General features: G+C 40.0%; 1 protein-coding gene across 1 annotated transcript in view; it reads right to left on the bottom strand.

Moving 5' to 3' along the window:
- The window catches only part of DPP10 (dipeptidyl peptidase like 10), a 649,764-nt gene extending 633,557 nt beyond the window's left edge, over positions 1 to 16,207 (bottom strand). The window contains exon 1 of the mRNA XM_047084533.1: positions 16,136 to 16,207. Coding sequence (XP_046940489.1) covers positions 16,136 to 16,207 — 72 coding nt within the window. The remainder of the gene's footprint in view (positions 1 to 16,135) is intronic.
- Between the last annotated feature and the right edge of the window lie 1,895 nt (positions 16,208 to 18,102).

Raw genomic sequence — 18,102 nt, 5'->3', positions numbered from 1 at the left:
GGAAAGTAAGCCTTGTTTTTCCTATTGTTAAGAATATTCTAGCCAAAAATTCCTCCTCTGAAAGTAGCTGAAGTCTTGGAAGGCTTGGTCATCCTTAAAGACCTAATAAAACATTTCATTACTACCATTTTTCTTCCTGGTGTGTTTGTTAATAATTTTCAGTAGTACTTGGTGGAAACAAGGGGAATATTTTGACCAAATCAATTTTCTGAGTTTGAAATGGTTCTCAGCTTCTTCATTACATGAGGTGGTAAGGACATAAAAATTCATGAATTTATAATTTACTGAAGTAATTTTTCTGGGAAAATTAAAAAAAAGCAGTCTGCAAAGGCCAAAGCCCTTCATATCTTCCTCAACTATTATTATTTTCCTTCCCTTTCACTAGGAGAATAAGTAATTGTGACTGACAGCAACATACAGCCTTTCCAGGGCAAATGAGATGCAAATGAAGTTTAGTATGTTCCTTAAACAGGTGCCTCCCATTTCCCAAATGAGGTAAATCCCACAGGATATAAGAGAATGCAAGCACAACATGTGCTCACCATTGCTTATTAAGTCTCTATATCCCTTAATGAAATTACAAGAAATCACGTTTTCACAATGTTGGGTCCTGTCCCTTATTAGACATTTTGCTCCACGGTACCATTCATTCATCTACTAACACAAAATCTTCCTTATTCATACAGAAAACACAGGGTACATTTAAAGTTCTATATCAAAAATCCTAAATGTCTCATTTCCTTAACATGAATGAGGCATAGAGTATAGACCTGCCTTTAGAAATGTGTTAATAAAAGACCCTTTCCTTTTATCTACCCACTGGGAAATGCTCATCAGTTATTACCAGATTTTTGGATGGCATATGCTGGCACTTATTCCTGAGTCTAATGCTTGGGGTAGGAGGGAAGCTAACCTCTCTTCAAGATGTTAAAAGAATCTCATAGAGAGACCAATGTTATATAAAGGCCTATATATGTTATATATTAACATATAGCAGTGAAGTGAATGCCAACAAATTGAATACTTTTATTACAGTTTTACAAATGAGCATCTGAGGTTCAGAGAAAATAAGAGATTCCCAAGGTAGAAAAGCTCATAAATGGAGAAAATATCCTTTTGGTCATAATCATATGTACCATAACAACCGCAAATTGCTTTCCTTTATTAAAGTTAAATCATTTGTTAGATATTTATATGATGTTAAATGATTTAAATTATATATACAAATAGCCAGCATTCAAAACCCTGTTCTGCCACTTAGACATCATGTAACCCTAATCAAATTATTTTCTATCCCTCAGTTTCCTCATCTTTACAATAAGAAAACAATACTAACTTGTGCCAAGTTCTGATGAGGATTATCACATTAACTACAAGTCTGACTATTACTATTATTATCTATGAAAGAGAATCAAATTATGATTTATTGATCAGCCACAAATCATTTATATAATTTAAATCATTTAAGAGCATGTAAATATCAAATCATGTAATTTCAACTTAATAAAGGGAGGCAGTCGATAGCTAATATGATATGATTCTCAGCTGTTCATTAGTAAAACTGGAATAAAAGTAATATCTATTACATAGAGTTTATGGTAAGGAATGAATGAGATACAGGCACCTGACCTCTGCATGGTATACAGGAATATTACACAAAATTTTAGCTGTTAGTTATAATAAAAATGCCAATGATTTTATGACTAAAATTATTTTCCTTTTATATTTCTACAGCTATACTTCGTAATTTTGCTATAGGCCACCAGACTTATCTTGTATGACAGGGGTCAGACTAGGTAAAGCCATAAATTAAAATTCAATAATCTTGCTGTTGGGAAATAAAGCCTTAGTTAGAGCACAGTCCACAGAAAAAGCATCATGTTGTAAATGGAGAATCTTGGACCTCCTTCCAGATTCCCTGGGTTAAAATTTGCCATATTACATGATTTCCAAGGGACTTCTATGCATGCTAAAGTTTGAAAAACAAAGGTCTAGAAATGATACAGTAGCTACTAGTCACATATGGCTATTTAAACTTAAATTACTGATACTACATGGATGAAACTGGAGGGTATTATGCTAAGTGAAATTAGTCAGAGAAAGACAAAAATCATAGGACATCACTCATATGAGGACTTTAAGAGACAAAACATGAACATAAGGGAAGGGAAAAAAATAATATAAAAACAGGGAGGGGGACAAAACAGAAGAGACTCATAAATACGGAGAACAAACTGAGGGTTACTGGAGGGGTTGTGGGAGGGGAGATGGGCTAAATGGATAAGGGGCACTAAGGAATCTACTCCTGAAATCATTGTTGCACTATATGCTAACTAATTTGGATGTAAATTTAAAAATAAATAAATAAATAAACTTAATTAAAACTAAATGAAAATGAGTTCCTCAGTGACACTAGCCATAATTCAAGTGTTCAGTAACTACATGTGGCTGATGAGTACCACACTGGAAAGCACATATATAGAACATTTTTACCATTCCAGAAGGTACTACCCAATCTAAAAGTCTCCTGTAGTTAGTAAAAGATATTTCAGGAAAATAAGTTTCAATAATGCAATAAAATTGTTTAAACCCCAAGTTATTCACAAACCTCTTTGCACTCTGTACACAAAAACTCATTTTATTTTTTTTCCCTTTTAAACCCAGATTAGAAAAACAGAGGGCCTGTTAAGTAGCTTGCTTCCTGTGCAGACCATGATTCTCTCTTGAGATTCCCAGACTCATTTCTATGTTTATTTCCTCCTGTCCCTACCCCTTCACATTCCTAAGGTCCTCATTTTCTATGGCCCCTAAATATAAATTCTCGATACTATGCATCACAGAGAGACAAATACATTCAAGGCCATACTAAGCAATCACAGAGAGACAAATACATTCAAGTCATACATAAACCGTTACCGCCCCTAGGTCACCTTCAAAGGAACAATGAAAGTCATGGTAGAATTCCAGATATTCACAGATGCACATTTCTTGACTGGCAATAAAGAAAGTGAGCATCAAGGGAAGGAAACTAATGAGGGTCTTAAGTAAGACTGTGTGAATGGGTATGGTATCTCCTCCTAAGTGCAGCTTTGAAAGCAGCCATTTCCTAGGGACAACCACCACCACTCAACTCGATCTGAACCTTATTTTGCTACATCTTCAAGAATGGCTTTTCACCACCTCGCGTGCTATTTTTCTACTTCATCTTTTCTACAAACAGCTCTTTGAAATTACCAAGTTGTTGTCTTCCATCCCTCAAAAGCACCTGGACCAATTTGTTGGGATGAACCTGACAGACAGTGTTGGCTGACTGGCTGCATTCCAGGCCCTCACTGCAGGTGAATCAGATCTGACACCTGAAGCTCCAAGGGGCTTAGAGACAGCTTTGATAAAATTGCTTAAGAAGTTGGCTGTGACATCAAGTGTAGACCCAGATGGCACCATTTTTGTGAGTTAGGGGATATTAAGAAAATTTTTGAGAATTTGGAAATAAAATTTAAGTATCACTGCATCTCTATCTTTTCAATGTCAGGCTAAGTCATTGTCCAATTGGCCCACACAAAGATTATACAATTTTAGGAAAATACACCTGTCTTAAACTTACCATTTACTTTTTACATCTCAATCTAAACTTAAACATTCATTGTAAAAGATAGATAAGTTGCAAAACATTTCTGTCTGCTATAAAAGATAACCATAAGAGTTATGATTTAAGTGTTGTCAGATATTCACCAGTTGTGTATCTGATTTTGCAAACATTGCACACTATTCCTTTCCTGAGTGACTATATGAATCTCTCTCCTTGGAATGCTCTTTGAACCAGCTTTACCATCTTCATGGTTCCTTTATTAATAAGGAACATATTGACATATGTTCACTGTATATTTATATGAGAGCCAGGATTTTTTACTTGTGAACATGTATTTTGAGAGAAATCAGTGCTGTATTCTTCAGACCTTCACATATGATCTACAGTAGCCCTTCCTAATCTCTGCCACTTCATCTGAGAAATGAGAGACTGCAGAGAAAGTAAGCTGCATCCTACCATTACACATGTAACCACCTGCTCCTTGATGCATCCAGATACAATCTATATAATAGATCTAATTTTATTAAATCTGCCTGGAAACAAAATTGAATTAAAAAAAAAAACTTTCAAAATAGCTGGAAACTTCCCATCTTAATTCTCATCTACTTTTTCTTCATCTGATATCAATACATTCAACCAAAGATGATCTATGATCCTGATGACTGAGTGAGTCTCATACCAACTCCCAACCTAGGAGGGAGAGGCTCTGGTTTCCCACCTACCCAATTCATCACTGGTGTGATCTTGAACAAGTCATCCTTTATCATTCTCAATTATCTTATCAGTGAATCAGGTGACTTAGTCACCATGATTGGTTCTAAGATCCTTTAAAAAACAAGCATCTCTTGGGGCGCCTGGGTGGCGCAGTCGGTTAAGCGTCCGACTTCAGCCAGGTCACGATCTCGCGGTCCGGGAGTTCGAGCCCCGCGTCGGGCTCTGGGCTGATGGCTCAGAGCCTGGAGCCTGTTTCCGATTCTGTGTCTCCCTCTCTCTCTGCCCCTCCCCCATTCATGCTCTGTCTCTCTCTGTCCCAAAAATAAATAAAAAATGTTAAAAAAAATTGTTATAAAAAAAACAAGCATCTCTTAAAAAGGCAAAACTGAAGGAAAATAAGACTGTATGGTTTTAAATTCTCAGTCAGAAGTGGAGACACACAGCACATGTAATTAATAATCACCACCTATGGATTTTATGATGGCAATTTGTTCGCTCCCATGCTCAGGTCATTTAATATGTGCCTACCTACAGCATACCCATAAGAATGGATATTTTCCATTTAAAAAAATGGCTTTAAATGAAGGTCAACAGATGGTATTATACAGCAGTTCCATGATATGATATCTGCTTAATTTTTATCCCCTGTATAACCCCTTGGTACTTGGTGACCTCTCTGAAACACCTTTCCTTGTTACAGAGTGACTCATTTTAGAGTTTATATAACAATTATGGGCTTCTTATGTTGCATAGCTCCAAAACAGCAATTTTATATCATGATGCTTTTGTCCTAGGTTTTCCCTTAACTAAAAGTGCCTTATGTGACCAATAAGCAATACGAAGCTGACATTTCTGAGCCCAAGCAGCTAATCCTAGATTGTATTTACCTATTTTCAAATATTTGCACCATCTGTGATTCTATATTAGTTTTTTTGGATTCGCTGTTACAGCTCAAAGACTACAGCTCTGAGTAGGAATGAAGCAGCACTCCAAATGTAGAATGCATTATAAGCATGAGAGAGAATTTAACCATGGGATGGGAAAAGAAAAGAACAAATTCAGGAAAAGCAAATGCATATTCAGTTCTCCGACTTCAAAATACAAACTTTGTTGATTCTCCTGTACTTATCAGTAATATAAAAAGGGATACCATGAATTTTCTTAACGAATCCCTAATCCATGTTTACTCTGGAGCCAGGACTATTCCATATAATCTCCGTATCAACAAAAATAGAAGCTCAATATTAAAGGTGCTCTGAATTGTGGTCAAAGTAATGGAGAAATGAGCTTTAAACCTGGTATTCCCATCATCTGGGAACCTCAACATCAGTGTAGCACTGATTTCACAATGCTTGCCTCTACATATTAATAACAACAACAAAAAAAACAAATAAATAAATAAGCACCACCACTTTTCAGCACCTCCTGGATAATAAACCCATCTCATTGCTAATCCCCAGAACACTCCTGCAATGTAAGCATCATCCCATTTCCAGGTGAAGTATTAAATTCAGAGAGAGACTGAGGAACCTGCTCAAATGAGTAAATAGAATTTAACCTGAAGTTAAATGAAAAGAAAGCCCTAGTTCTTTCCACTAAAACGAATTCTGTGTCCTTCAAAAATTCTTATTTATTTTGCATATAAAAGTCTCAGATCTAGTATTGGAACTTGGTACTCTGAAAAAACTATCAGCTTTATCTTCCAAGCAATCCAGTGAATCAGAGGCCTGTTCTATTAACTTTTCGAGGAAGTTCTATAATTCACCTACATGCTTTCCAGAGTTCCAAAGTACATCCCTACTTTCTGAAGGAGGGAGTCATCTTGTCACTAATTCATTGACTACTGAACTGCAATTTCAAATGCTGAGGGTGGAGATAAATGGAAGGTCATTCATCAAAGGGAAAAGAAGAGATTTAAGAATGCCAGTGTCTGCATGTATGATGGAAGGTGTTGGCATGTCCTTTGAACAGTGGATCTCAGTTTACTTTCAAAATGACATTATGGCACGGAAGGGACTTCTTGCCATGGCAAATTAGAGAAGATGCATATATGGTTCTCTAAAGTTTTGTGTCCAGGTACTAAAAGTCTAAGGACCATTGGCCTAGAACCAACACATCACAAAGGAGAAACCAAGGAATGTCAAGTGAGTTTTGCCTAAGGACTCAAAGATTTTAAGGGAAAAAAAAATTTTAAGTTAGTCTGATATCAAGTGCTAAGAAGGCAGATATGTCACCAAGACAAGAACAAAGATGCTTTATCAACAGCCGAATCTGGCAGCAGGACACATAGCAAACGGCTGTAAGTAAGGAGGCCCAGAATCAAGTACTGCCTCTTGATCTAACAACTGTGTGATCTAACACACTTCACCTCTCCATAGGCTATCTCTTGATTTGAAAACAAAGGCACTAGATTCAGCAATGGGAATGCTTTCTCAAAATGGTATCATCATTTATGACTTTATGGCCATTTCAAGGAAGAATCTGGAAAGGCAAGGCCACCGCGGACATCATTGTGGTTTAGACATCAGGGACTCGACCCTGGCCAGAGACTGATCTCAAGACATGTAGAGGTGGAAGGGACTGGATTTGGATTTGGACAGAGCACAAATGCAAGTTGAGACAAAGGAATCAAAATTCTCATCCTATAACACAAGAGGCAATGACTCTGTGAGCAGTCAGACATTCATATAATGCCACTGTGGCACTAATGTTTGGTAAACCCCATTTGAAAGCAGTAACAAGCAACCTCCATAAATGTGAACAAGCGTGGGTCCCTTCCATATCAACTCCATGCTCGTTTCACATCCACCTGTCACTGCCAATAGGACTGTCAAGAAGTGAAACACACATAATTCCTAGGATCAAAGGAAAGGAACAGTCCTTTTATAATCCCTTTATAGTACTCTAGTAAAGAAACAAACAGTAAAATGTATAGTCTTTTCCTTAAAAACCCATAAACCTAGTGGAGTACATAATCTATTCATAAACTCCTAGACACTAGGAAATGTAAATTATATACTAATCTATCCAAATCACGTATTTCTACATTGGACAAATTCTTCATGAATTTTATATTTTTTTTCTTCTTGAAAAGATATAGTTCTGACCTCTATTCAGAAGATGCCTTGACTCATAATCTTTGATTTGATGTCTAAGAGAGAAGAATGAGTATGCATGTTTGTGAGACATTGATTTAAAGTGTTGATTAAAAAAAAAAAGACTTTCTGGCACTTGTTTCAAAACACGTGAAATGAAAAAAATAGTAGCCATGTCCTGCATTCATTAACTTCTATTAAAACTTTTCTTGGAGGTAAGATACGATTCATGGAAGCGACAGTATTAAGAGTTTTCACTTATTTGATTCGTCTTGCCAAAAGTAAACCCAAGTACCAATAACAGGGGAGGCCTACTTCTAACCCTGTACAAGCATTATTAATGCCACTTCAAGTGGTCTCTCTGGTCCATTATTTGAAAATAAATCGCAGGACAGCCTGCCATTCAAGTTCCCAATTATAAAATTCAGGTTTGTCAGATTATGTTTTCAGAGCAGAGGCTTTCGGGTGGTATAAGAAATTGAATCCTCATTTAGATTTCAAAAAAGGGGTGAGGATAAATATAATAAAAATGCCTTTTTTTCCTCACTTTTCTTCATTTGCTATCTTCTAACCAGATATACAGTTTCTTGCACTGACCTGAGAAAATCAGTAAATATGATAAATTGCAATAATATTAAAGTCAGATAATATACAGCTTGGCTAGGGAATATACAGCTTGGCTTGGCTCTCTCAGATGTAAAGTCAGTTTTGATTATGCACTCAACTAACTCTTCTTAAATTTCAACTCAACATATCACTCAGCTCCTATATGCAAAGAATTTGAGTCAGTCATTTCTGGAAACCAAACTTCCGGAAAGAGGATATTAAACCATGAACACTTCAAAGAAGATCCTGAGTCTTTCGGGAAGACAGGTTATCATCTAAAAATGGAAGAAATCAGGGGCGCCTGGGTGGCTCCGTCGGTTGAGCGTCTGACTTCGGCTCAGGTCACGATCTCACAGTCCGTGAGTTCGAGCCCCTCATCGGGCTCTGGGCTGATGGCTCAGAGCCTGGAGCCTGCTTCCCATTCTGTGTCTCCCTCTCTCTCTGACCCTCCCCATTCATGCTCTGTCTCTCTCTGTCTCAAAAATAAATAAACGTTAAAAAAAAAAAAAACATTTAAAAATGGAAGAAATCAGTCAGATTGTTATACATTGATTTCTACCTATGACCTATAATAATCTAACTCTAAAATAACCCATTTATTTAGCTTGTAAGTGTAAAAATGGATATGTATATATGTGTGGTGTTTGTTATGTACACACACCCACCCATACATATATTCCGCACTTTCATCAATGTAAATGGAAAATTGCCTTTGCAAGATATGAAATAATCTTCTCAGATAGTCTAGAAACACAGTAGCAACAAGAATAAAAATACTGAGTTCTATCTTGGGCCAGATGTTATGTGTGCCCATTCATACAGAATGTCTCTAACTCTTGCAACATTCTTGACATCCTCTTCCTTTAAAGATGAAGGAATGGTTCTAGAGGGATTAAACAGTTTGCCCTAGATTGCATAGAGAATGATAGAAGATTCTATCTGAAATCTGTTCTCTCTTCCCAATCCTACATTGTGTCACCTCTCCCCCAAACATAATTAAATCTGAAGATCATTTGGCAATTCCCAAAATATTGTACAATATACTATTCTGGTTAATGGAATTACCATATTATCTGAAAGATGATTTAAAAATTATTAAAGTTTCAGCAACTTTCAAATAAACTATGGCATGTCAACCTTGAATAGAAAATGAAAATCATTTCTTGTTATATGGAAGACGATACAAGGGATACTGTTAACCTCAATTACTGAACGGAACAGTCTGAAATAAAATATTTTATCAGTTTCGGATAAAAGTAAGTTTCCTGTATTAGTCTGGCAATGAGTGTTACATTCACCATTACATCAAGTCCTGTCTGAAACCCTGAGGATTCAGGACAGCTTAATAACAATGAATCTCTAAGAGAAGAGCTCTCTCTTCAGCACCCCATCCTCCCCACCACACATACTTCCATCTTTCTTTATCATCCTGGAAATAACAAGCATTTCTTTTAGTTAATATATAATGAGTAATCAGAATGTCTACCAGATAGGGCGGTGGTGGGTGTACAACTTAAAAGGCTTGGAGAACAGGGGCTATCTAGTTGGAAAAAGTAACGAAGAATTGCCTACTGACAAAAAGCTTATGCATCAGATCAGTACAAACTTTTTAAAACAATAGTATGCTGGGGATAATCAATACTGAGCTATAGGACTTCTTAAGGCAGGGCAGCATATACTCGGGCAGAAACACTTCTAAATTTATAAGAGGACATGTTTACAAAGACCTTTGCATTCCATTACTTATTTGCCCCCTTTTTTTGGACCTTTTAAAGGTCTTCAGTTGAGACAAACTTCCAACTTTCCTAGTTGATGCATGTATTCCTATATGCCCCTCATTGCAGCCATCCCTCCTTCATCCACGAGGGATAGATATATTCCAAGACCCCCAGAGAATGCCTGATACCCCCAACAGTGTTGAACCCTGCATATACTGTTATTTCGTGTATATACATGTATGTACATACATACGATGTGTATATATATATATATATATACATATATATATACACACATACATACATACGATAAAGTGCAATTTATAAATGAGGCATAGTCTGAGGTTCATAATAACTAATAAAATAGAACTTTTATAATGTACTATAATAAAAGTTATGTGAATGTGGTCTCTCAATTATTTTATTAGACTGTACTCACCCTCTGATGATGATGATAATGATGATGATGATGCTGTGAGAAGATAAAATGTCTATGTGAGGAAATGAAGTGAGGTGAATGGTGTGGGCACTGGTACTGAGGACGAGGCTACTACTGACCTCCTGACACCAGGTCTCCACAGAGGAGCATCTGCTTCTGGGATCTCAGCTGACAATGGGGAACTGAAATCATGGAAAGCAAAACAACAAATGGGGGTGGAGGTGACTACTGCATAACGTTTCAGTAAAACATGAGCTTGATTAGAACACACATGAAGTCACTCAGCAAGTATGAAAATACATGGGGGTAGTTCTATATTTGGAACCCAAGTATGAAATATTAACTTAAATATTAAAGAGCATATCAAACATCCCCTTTCTCCATGCTCATAACCTTATAAGGTGTATTACACTGAAAACATATTCTGCAGCTAATTCACCTGTCAGTGAGAATTAGCCAATGTTTATTTCCAGTCTGGATCCATACAGAGTAGGACAGTAAAGAAGTGAGCTTTGATTGAATGGAAGCAGAGATTTAACAGAGTATTTTTAAGTCTGCAATGTCTGCCAAATCAGCCCTCATGTTAAAAGCAAATACTATAGATTATTAACATAATATTTATATACATGTGCAAGTTCATTTGGAATCATTCAAACATGTGTACTGAACAATGTAATGTTTTGTAAAATGTTAGCATACTAGTTACAGGTGGCTCAATGATCCTTTAAGCCTTTTTTCTGCTTTTTCTAGGCTCCTATTCCCAGACTAGGGAATGGGAGCACAGTTGGTATGAGACAGGCTTTCTTCAAAAGCCTCTACATATTATTTCATTTAATTCTTACAACAGGCACATAAAGGACCTACAGTCACCCCCATTCACAAATTAAATATAGAAAGTGAGTGATCTTGACCACGAAAACAGTGATGACTGGTGGAGCTGGGATATGAACTTAAATCTCTGGTTCCCAGTACATAACCCATAGACAATAGTAACATTACATATTCATAAATGATTCAATGAACCAAAAATTTTAAATTGCTTTATTTTTACTCAGACTGGGAGAAATTTGGTTCCAGTGTTTTGTTTCTAATGTAATGCACTGCATAAGATAATGCAGCATTAATATTTAATAATGCAATTTTCTTTAACTTGTTTTTATATAGTTTAATCATTCTTAAATGTGAAATTTGCTCAGTCCCTGAAATAAATACATTAGAAGCTTACAAGCTAGGAATGTTTTGTGGTATGTTCTAAACTCAGTAGATAAAATGTCATATATACATGTAATAAGACATACATTACATCTGTAATAAGAAATTAAGGGAGGGGCACCTGGGTGGCACAGTCGGTTAAGCGTCCGACTTCAGCCAGGTCACGATCTCGCGGTCCGTGAGTTCGAGCCCCGCGTCAGGCTCTGGGCTGATGGCTCGGAGCCTGGAGCCTGTTTCCGATTCTGTGTCTCCCTCTCTCTCTGCCCCTCCCCCGTTCATGCTCTGTCTCTCTCTGTCCCAAAAAAATAAACGTTGAAAAAAAAAAAATTTTTAAAAAAAAGAAATTAAGGGATAGTAGGAAATGCATAGTATCTCCTAAGTTATAAAGACTCCTACATAACACCTTTATCCAATCTAAATTATCTTTTATAACCAAATCATGTAGAACTCTCCCATTAGATACTATATATTTTATGTTCAATGCCTAGAAGAAGAGTAATAAATCATCCATTAAATTTTTTCAACATGATTTGTAAAAGCTTTTTTTGAGGTCCTGTGCTAAAAATCAATAGTTTATAGACTAAATTATATTTTTATATTTGTCAAGGAAACATGGAAGAATAACTTTTGGTAAGTTTTCATTAAGCATACACTTGAAAATTTTAATCGTTTACTACACCAAAGGTAAAATAGAAAAACAGAACTTTAATTTCTGTATAGTAACATTTTGGGCAAATATTACCTAAAAGTCAAAAGTACAATAGATATTTTACAAAGGCATTTTGCACATTACATACTTAATTTCAATTTTGGCCATGAATTATTTCATCAGAATAGGCTGCTGCATACTGAATTTTAAGAGATTCATTTTCCAATACTTTTTTTTATGGAGAAATACAGAACTAATGATGTCTTTGCAGCCAAATAATTGCTTATAAAAATACAGTTTTTAGTCATACTTCAGAAAGTAGGATTGTGGTTTTTCATTTGTTTGCTTAGTTTTTTGTTTTGTTTTGGGTTTTTTTGTCAGCTTTTTTTGTTTTGTTTTGTTTGCTGTTGTTGTTTTTGGTTTGTTTGTTTGTTTTGCTTTATTTGGAGCTTAGAGGACCCTCCAACATTTTAGGAAGTATTTTTACCCATTGGATTCAGCAGAAGGGTGCCACCTGGTGGAAATGTGGTTGAATTCTAAACCAGATCTAACTATAAACATCTATCTATTCCTTTAAGAAAGCTTGAAATTCCCATCATTACCAAGATTTTTTTTTTTAAGTTCCTATGTACTTATCAGGACCTACCTGACCCTTTTTGTATTATTTCCATCAATAGAAGAGCTATTAAGTTAATTTTAAAATTTCAAGAGCTATTATTTACATTTATAAGCAAAGATTTAAACAAATTCTTCATCCATTTTATATTCAGTTTGTACACACACAATATTTGCAGTTATTTTGCTTTACGCTAATAATAATGTGTTGAACTGTAATTGTGTAGAAGTCAGAAGGTGGGACTTTACAATTAAACTACCTTGTTTTATCTTACTTATCACAGACTAGGGTTAAGTCTCATCTCCACCACTTATGAAGACAAACTTGATCAAGTTAGTTTCTTTAATCCTATGTATTCTCATCTCTAAAATGGGAATGACCACAGGACCTAACTCAAAAAAGTTGCTTTGAGGATCAAGTAGAAAAAATGTATTTAATAAGCGTTACCTTATCAGTCCAGAGGACGGTACTCGGCACATGGCAAGCATGTAGGAAGTGATTTTTTTAAAAATAGTGAGTTATAACTAATTACTCAAGATTTTAGATCCCTCAATGTAAAATGGGATACTAATCATATTAAGAATGACTGTATCTACCCATGTCAAAGCAATTATCTAGACATTTTGTAAATGTGGAGCATTATGAGAACAACAGAAATAACCGTCATAAACATGTGATCAATTAAGCTTTAAAGGAGAGACTACTAAAATGATAAGACATTTCCAATGACTCAGAATATTAATAAAAGTACACAGTCCCTGCTATTCTTGTTGCTGCTTGTCCCTGGGTAAGGGGTGACTCTGGTCATGGCACCACATGTCAGAGGAGAGTCACAGATGAGGTAAAACAGAGAGGTGGAGCTCAGGACAGGACCATAACCACAACCAGATTCTGTAATTGAGTCTTCCCCTGTGCAGTAAGTGGAAGTAGGTGCTGATGGCCTCGGACAAGGCATTTTTGAGATTTCATAAAATACCATGAAAAGTGAAAGACCTTTCTGGCAATATTTAAAATCCTAAATCACTCAAAATCAATATACGGTGAGTGATTAGCTGGAACATTCCCCCTATTTAAACATTAAGTAGGACTTCATAAAGCTATACTTTTATTTAAATTTGTGAATCATTTTTTTTCAGAAACAGAGAAACCAGAACTATCATTCACGTCTATACGGGGGGTATTATAGCTAGTACCACATAAGAATCTTATGACTGTTGCAGAATCATACAACAATGACTAATCCTGTTAATAAAAACTTAGGAATCTCAGAGCAAGTAGTTTAAATGGTCACAGCAATCATCCACATTATCTGGTCATCATTTCGTATGTCAACCTTCAGACGAATAGATCTAGATCTAGATATTTTCTGGAAGTGCTTGGAAAACCCTCAGTAGGATGCTGCCATATATACTTCACTCTGCTTTCCTCCCCCTGGCAAAAGCCATCTCTTTCATTCTAACTCAAACACAATATGCATATCACTGACGTTTTTAACTCATGTAAACGTTCAAAAAGGCACTTTAAAAACTCAATTAAAACAGGAGTTCTGCAAATGGCCACTCCCTGAATATCTGAAGTGGCCATAAACAAAAATGCACGCTAACTCCATAAAGGGACTCAAGCTCCATTCTCTCTTCAGCTGAATGTTAAGCACCAGATTAATCCTGACAAAAGGCTTTACTGTGCATATGTGGCTTGTCCACTATTTACATACACATTTTCAGTTTCTGCGAGCTCAGCTCTGTCTCTTCCTCCCCACCTCCAAGGCCACGAAGCTGTTTGCAGCACCTCAAGTAACCAGCTGGTGTCACAGGTTAGTGAGCAAAGATTTCATGTGGGGACTCTCACCTGACTAATCATTCTTATTGGAAGCATCATTCCAAGAGCAGTAGACAGGCTGAGCGGCTTGTTAATGAAATTTAAGGGCTGTCAGCTTGAAAGAGGAGGCTAAAGCCATGCTCCTCTCCCGAAATGAGTTTTATAATCTGCTAACCAGTTGCTACCTTGTGGTGTGTTGAAGGAAGCAGAGGAAGATGTAAGGGAAAGGGACAGATCATACAATACAAATGTTTTAATATGTTTATACTTCTCTCAGGGTAGGGAATCAAGAGGCTGGTTTAAGGAAACAGCTGCTTTGTAAACATTCAAACATTCACCCCCCTAAATGGAGGGGGAGCTTTAAGGCACTAAGCAATCGCCACCACCTGTGTGAAATATATGCCAGGGAAATGAGGAGGGAAGGGAGAAAAGAGAGACCACAAGCCAGGACAGATGACCAAGACTAGAATATTAACAACAGCAGCCCTGGCATCTCCGTCGCCCTCATCACCACCACTCCGCGGTTTGGACAGCTTCTCTTCACTTGCTCCTCCGTGTTAGCCTATGCGAAAAGCGGAGCCGCTAACGGAGCCTAGCCGCTTGCACCTCCTTCACCCCACCTCCAGCAACGAGCTAGGAGTGTCTGTGGCAGAAAGGCGTCGGGCGGCCTTCAACTGTGCACTCGGGGCAAAGGGCCCACGGCCGGTACCCGGGCGCCGGCAACCTCCGGCTCCGTAGTTAGCCGATAACCTAACTGGAAGCCCTCCCGGCTGGAGTCCCTGATGGATGGAAACGTGACAACACCTGGAGCCGGCTCACCGCAGCCTCCCTCCTCCTTGCCTGGGAGCCTCAGCACTCCCGACGTTACAACTTTAGGAAAAAGCAACACCGAACTCCCGAGTCACCCCAATCCAGGGACGGAGGCGAGATGAACATCCCCCGTACGGTTATGCTACAAATCTCTGAAAACCAAAACAATAAAAGGGGGTGGCCGGTGCAGAAAGACGGAAACGGGACAGAAATAACCCTCAGCCGGCACAGAGCACCCCATCTCTGCAGACACAAGACATCTGGACCCGACAAATCACTGAGGCCAGCACCTTGCCTGCCTCCCTTAATAATTAATGCCTTTTTGCTCCCAAGCTCCGTTCCACTCAGCAGACCACAGATGCATGCCAAGCCTCCTTCCCCTGTTTCGTCCCCCTGCCCCGTCCGGGGCTCCTCAAAAGAAAAAGGAAAGGAAAAACTCTGTCGGCCTAAAGGTCGTTTGCCTACTAGGCAGCTTTGACCGGGCGCTCGGTTCAGCTCCGGGAAGACCCCCGCCAGCGGACGCCTCCAGGAGCGCAGCAATTCTTCCAGTGTGCGTTAATTGTAACCAGAAGGCCCCCATTCCTTGGCCCCGACCGCCTCTCCACCCCCCTCCTGTGGCCCACCCGCCGGGGCTCCCGGGCCACCCCCAGCCTTTACCTCTCTCCCCCCTTCCCCGCGGCTCTCCACCTTGCGCATCCTCTCGCCCGGCCCCAGAGCGCACTCAGATGCTCTAACTTCCTGCGGAGTCCATGGAGGAGCGAGGGGAGCCTGGAACTGGGGCGGAGGGAGGGTGGGGAGAGAGAGGCGTGGGAAGCGCGGACTGGAGCCACCCTTCCCGGGAGGGCCTGGCCGCAGCTGCCAACTCTCACCTGGTCCGCCGGCTGCGCCTGGCTCGCCCTGGCCCCCGGGGTGGGCTGCTGCTCCTGCTTCATGGCTGTCATCGCCGGCGGCCCGCCTTGACGCTCACTTCCTCGCGGGCACTTCAGACTCGGGGACCGTCACTTGGCAGCGGTCGCATGTCACAGGAGCCCGGCGCTCTCCGAATTGGCAGAGGGAAAGCGGCAGCGACGGGGTGGGGGGAGGGGAGTGACGGGGAGGGGAAGACGAGCGGCACCAGGCTGGCTCCCCCTTGCAAGATCCCTCCTTCGGCTACCGCAGACCCTTGAACTCCCCACTCCCCCCGCCCCCCACCACCCCAAAGGGTAGAGAGCCTCGGAGACCAAACACGACCAAGTAGCAAGTTAGTGGAGCAGCGAGAGGCACCTGACCGCGCTGGAGCGACGTCTCACCGCGCCGGAGGAGCCCGGCTCGCATTCTACTGCAGTCCGCGCCCCCCGCCCGCCCCCGGGGGCTCCCCGCGACTCGCTCAGCGCGCCAGGTGGAACGGCCGGGCGCCGCGCTCCAGCATCTCCCGAGCAACCGCAACGCGGGAGAGAGCCCTGCGCGTCGCGCGAGCTCCCCGCACGCGCGGCCAAGGCTGCCGGGCTCCGCGGGCCCCCTCACCCCCGCCCCCCCGCGGGCTCCTGCTAAAACCCGGAGAAGCGGAGCGCGCCCGTGCGAAGCCCTCGGTGGCTCTATCGCTGCCACTGGGCATGCTCCAGCGCTCCGAGAAGGCAGGGGGCCTCTGGGGACTGGGGACCCGGAGCCCCATAAGGGTTGCCAACACCTGTCGGGACACAAGGGGTGGTCCCAGATTATGGCCCGAGGGTCTGCACCTCCCGATTTGGGGCAGTGGACATTCTTATCCTTAGCTTCCAGCCTGGATTCCCTGCCAGCTGCCTGGTTAAGTAAGGCCAGAGGAATTCTGAAAGGTGGATTACAAATAATAATAACTAATGATGATATTCTAGCACTTTTTCTTTTTTGCTTTTTTTTTTTTTCCCCACGACACGTAAAAAAATCTTGACATTTTAAGTCCTTTCTCCAGCCTTCCCTTGGCTCAACACAACCGTCTCCCCTTAAAAGTTCGTTTTCTGGGCATCTATCATGTATCATCACACTGTAAGGCTTAGAGGGATTGCAAAGAAAGGAGACTAAATACCCGACAAATTTACCAAATTTCATGCCTACAAGTTTACCTGACACGGTGGGCACTGGGAGCCTGGAGCAGGGATAGGAATCAATGAGTCAATGAAGGTCTTGCAAGTTGAATTCCTGTGGGTGGGTATAACACAGAAAGTCCACCAGTTTCACCTAGATGCATTACAACATGGTTTTCCCCTATTGCTAGAAAGGGCCTGCCCAGATCAGATGGGTAACAATCAGTCCCCAGTCTCAGGCACAGGTAGCCAGATGTTACCAGACTCAGCGCCATGGTGGTGACTAGCTTCCAGTGAGAAATGATGGAGCATATGGATAGGGGAGGGTGTCCAGTGGCCTTGAGTTGGTTTTATTGGCTAAGGGCTGGATCCCTTACCCTTGTCTGAGCTACTCTGTCCTTGGACTAGCCAGATCCTAGAGAGGAGCTACCACAGAAATCGAGGAGTTGTGCCCATGTCTGTCAGTGAATTGTCACCTTTGCCCTAAATATTAATTGCAACAATAGTTCCTTTAAAAAACATTTTTTAAATAAAGAAAAATCACTTATATCTAGATTTGATTAGTTTAGAAAATAAAAATTTGATTTTTAGAAAGGTGGAAATTGGTTGGCATTTTCAAACATGGGTAGTCAAATGCATATTATGAGTAATTTCTAATAGTGTGTTGGCCCAACAGAAGTTTTTGACAGGAATAACTTTCCTAGTTGTAAAAGTATAAACACAGCAATTTATATTTTCCCACAGATATTTTCTGGAAAGAAAGGGATCTACATTATTCCAAAAAATGCTTCTGTCCT

This window comes from Lynx rufus, unplaced genomic scaffold (genome assembly GCF_022079265.1).
Source record: "Lynx rufus isolate CCGP_SWC_20201006 ecotype Redwood Valley unplaced genomic scaffold, mLynRuf1.p SCAF_2, whole genome shotgun sequence".
Classification (NCBI taxonomy): Eukaryota; Metazoa; Chordata; class Mammalia; order Carnivora; family Felidae; genus Lynx; species Lynx rufus.
The sequence above is the reverse complement of the archived record's forward strand: the minus strand, read 5'-3'. Positions and strand labels throughout refer to the sequence as shown.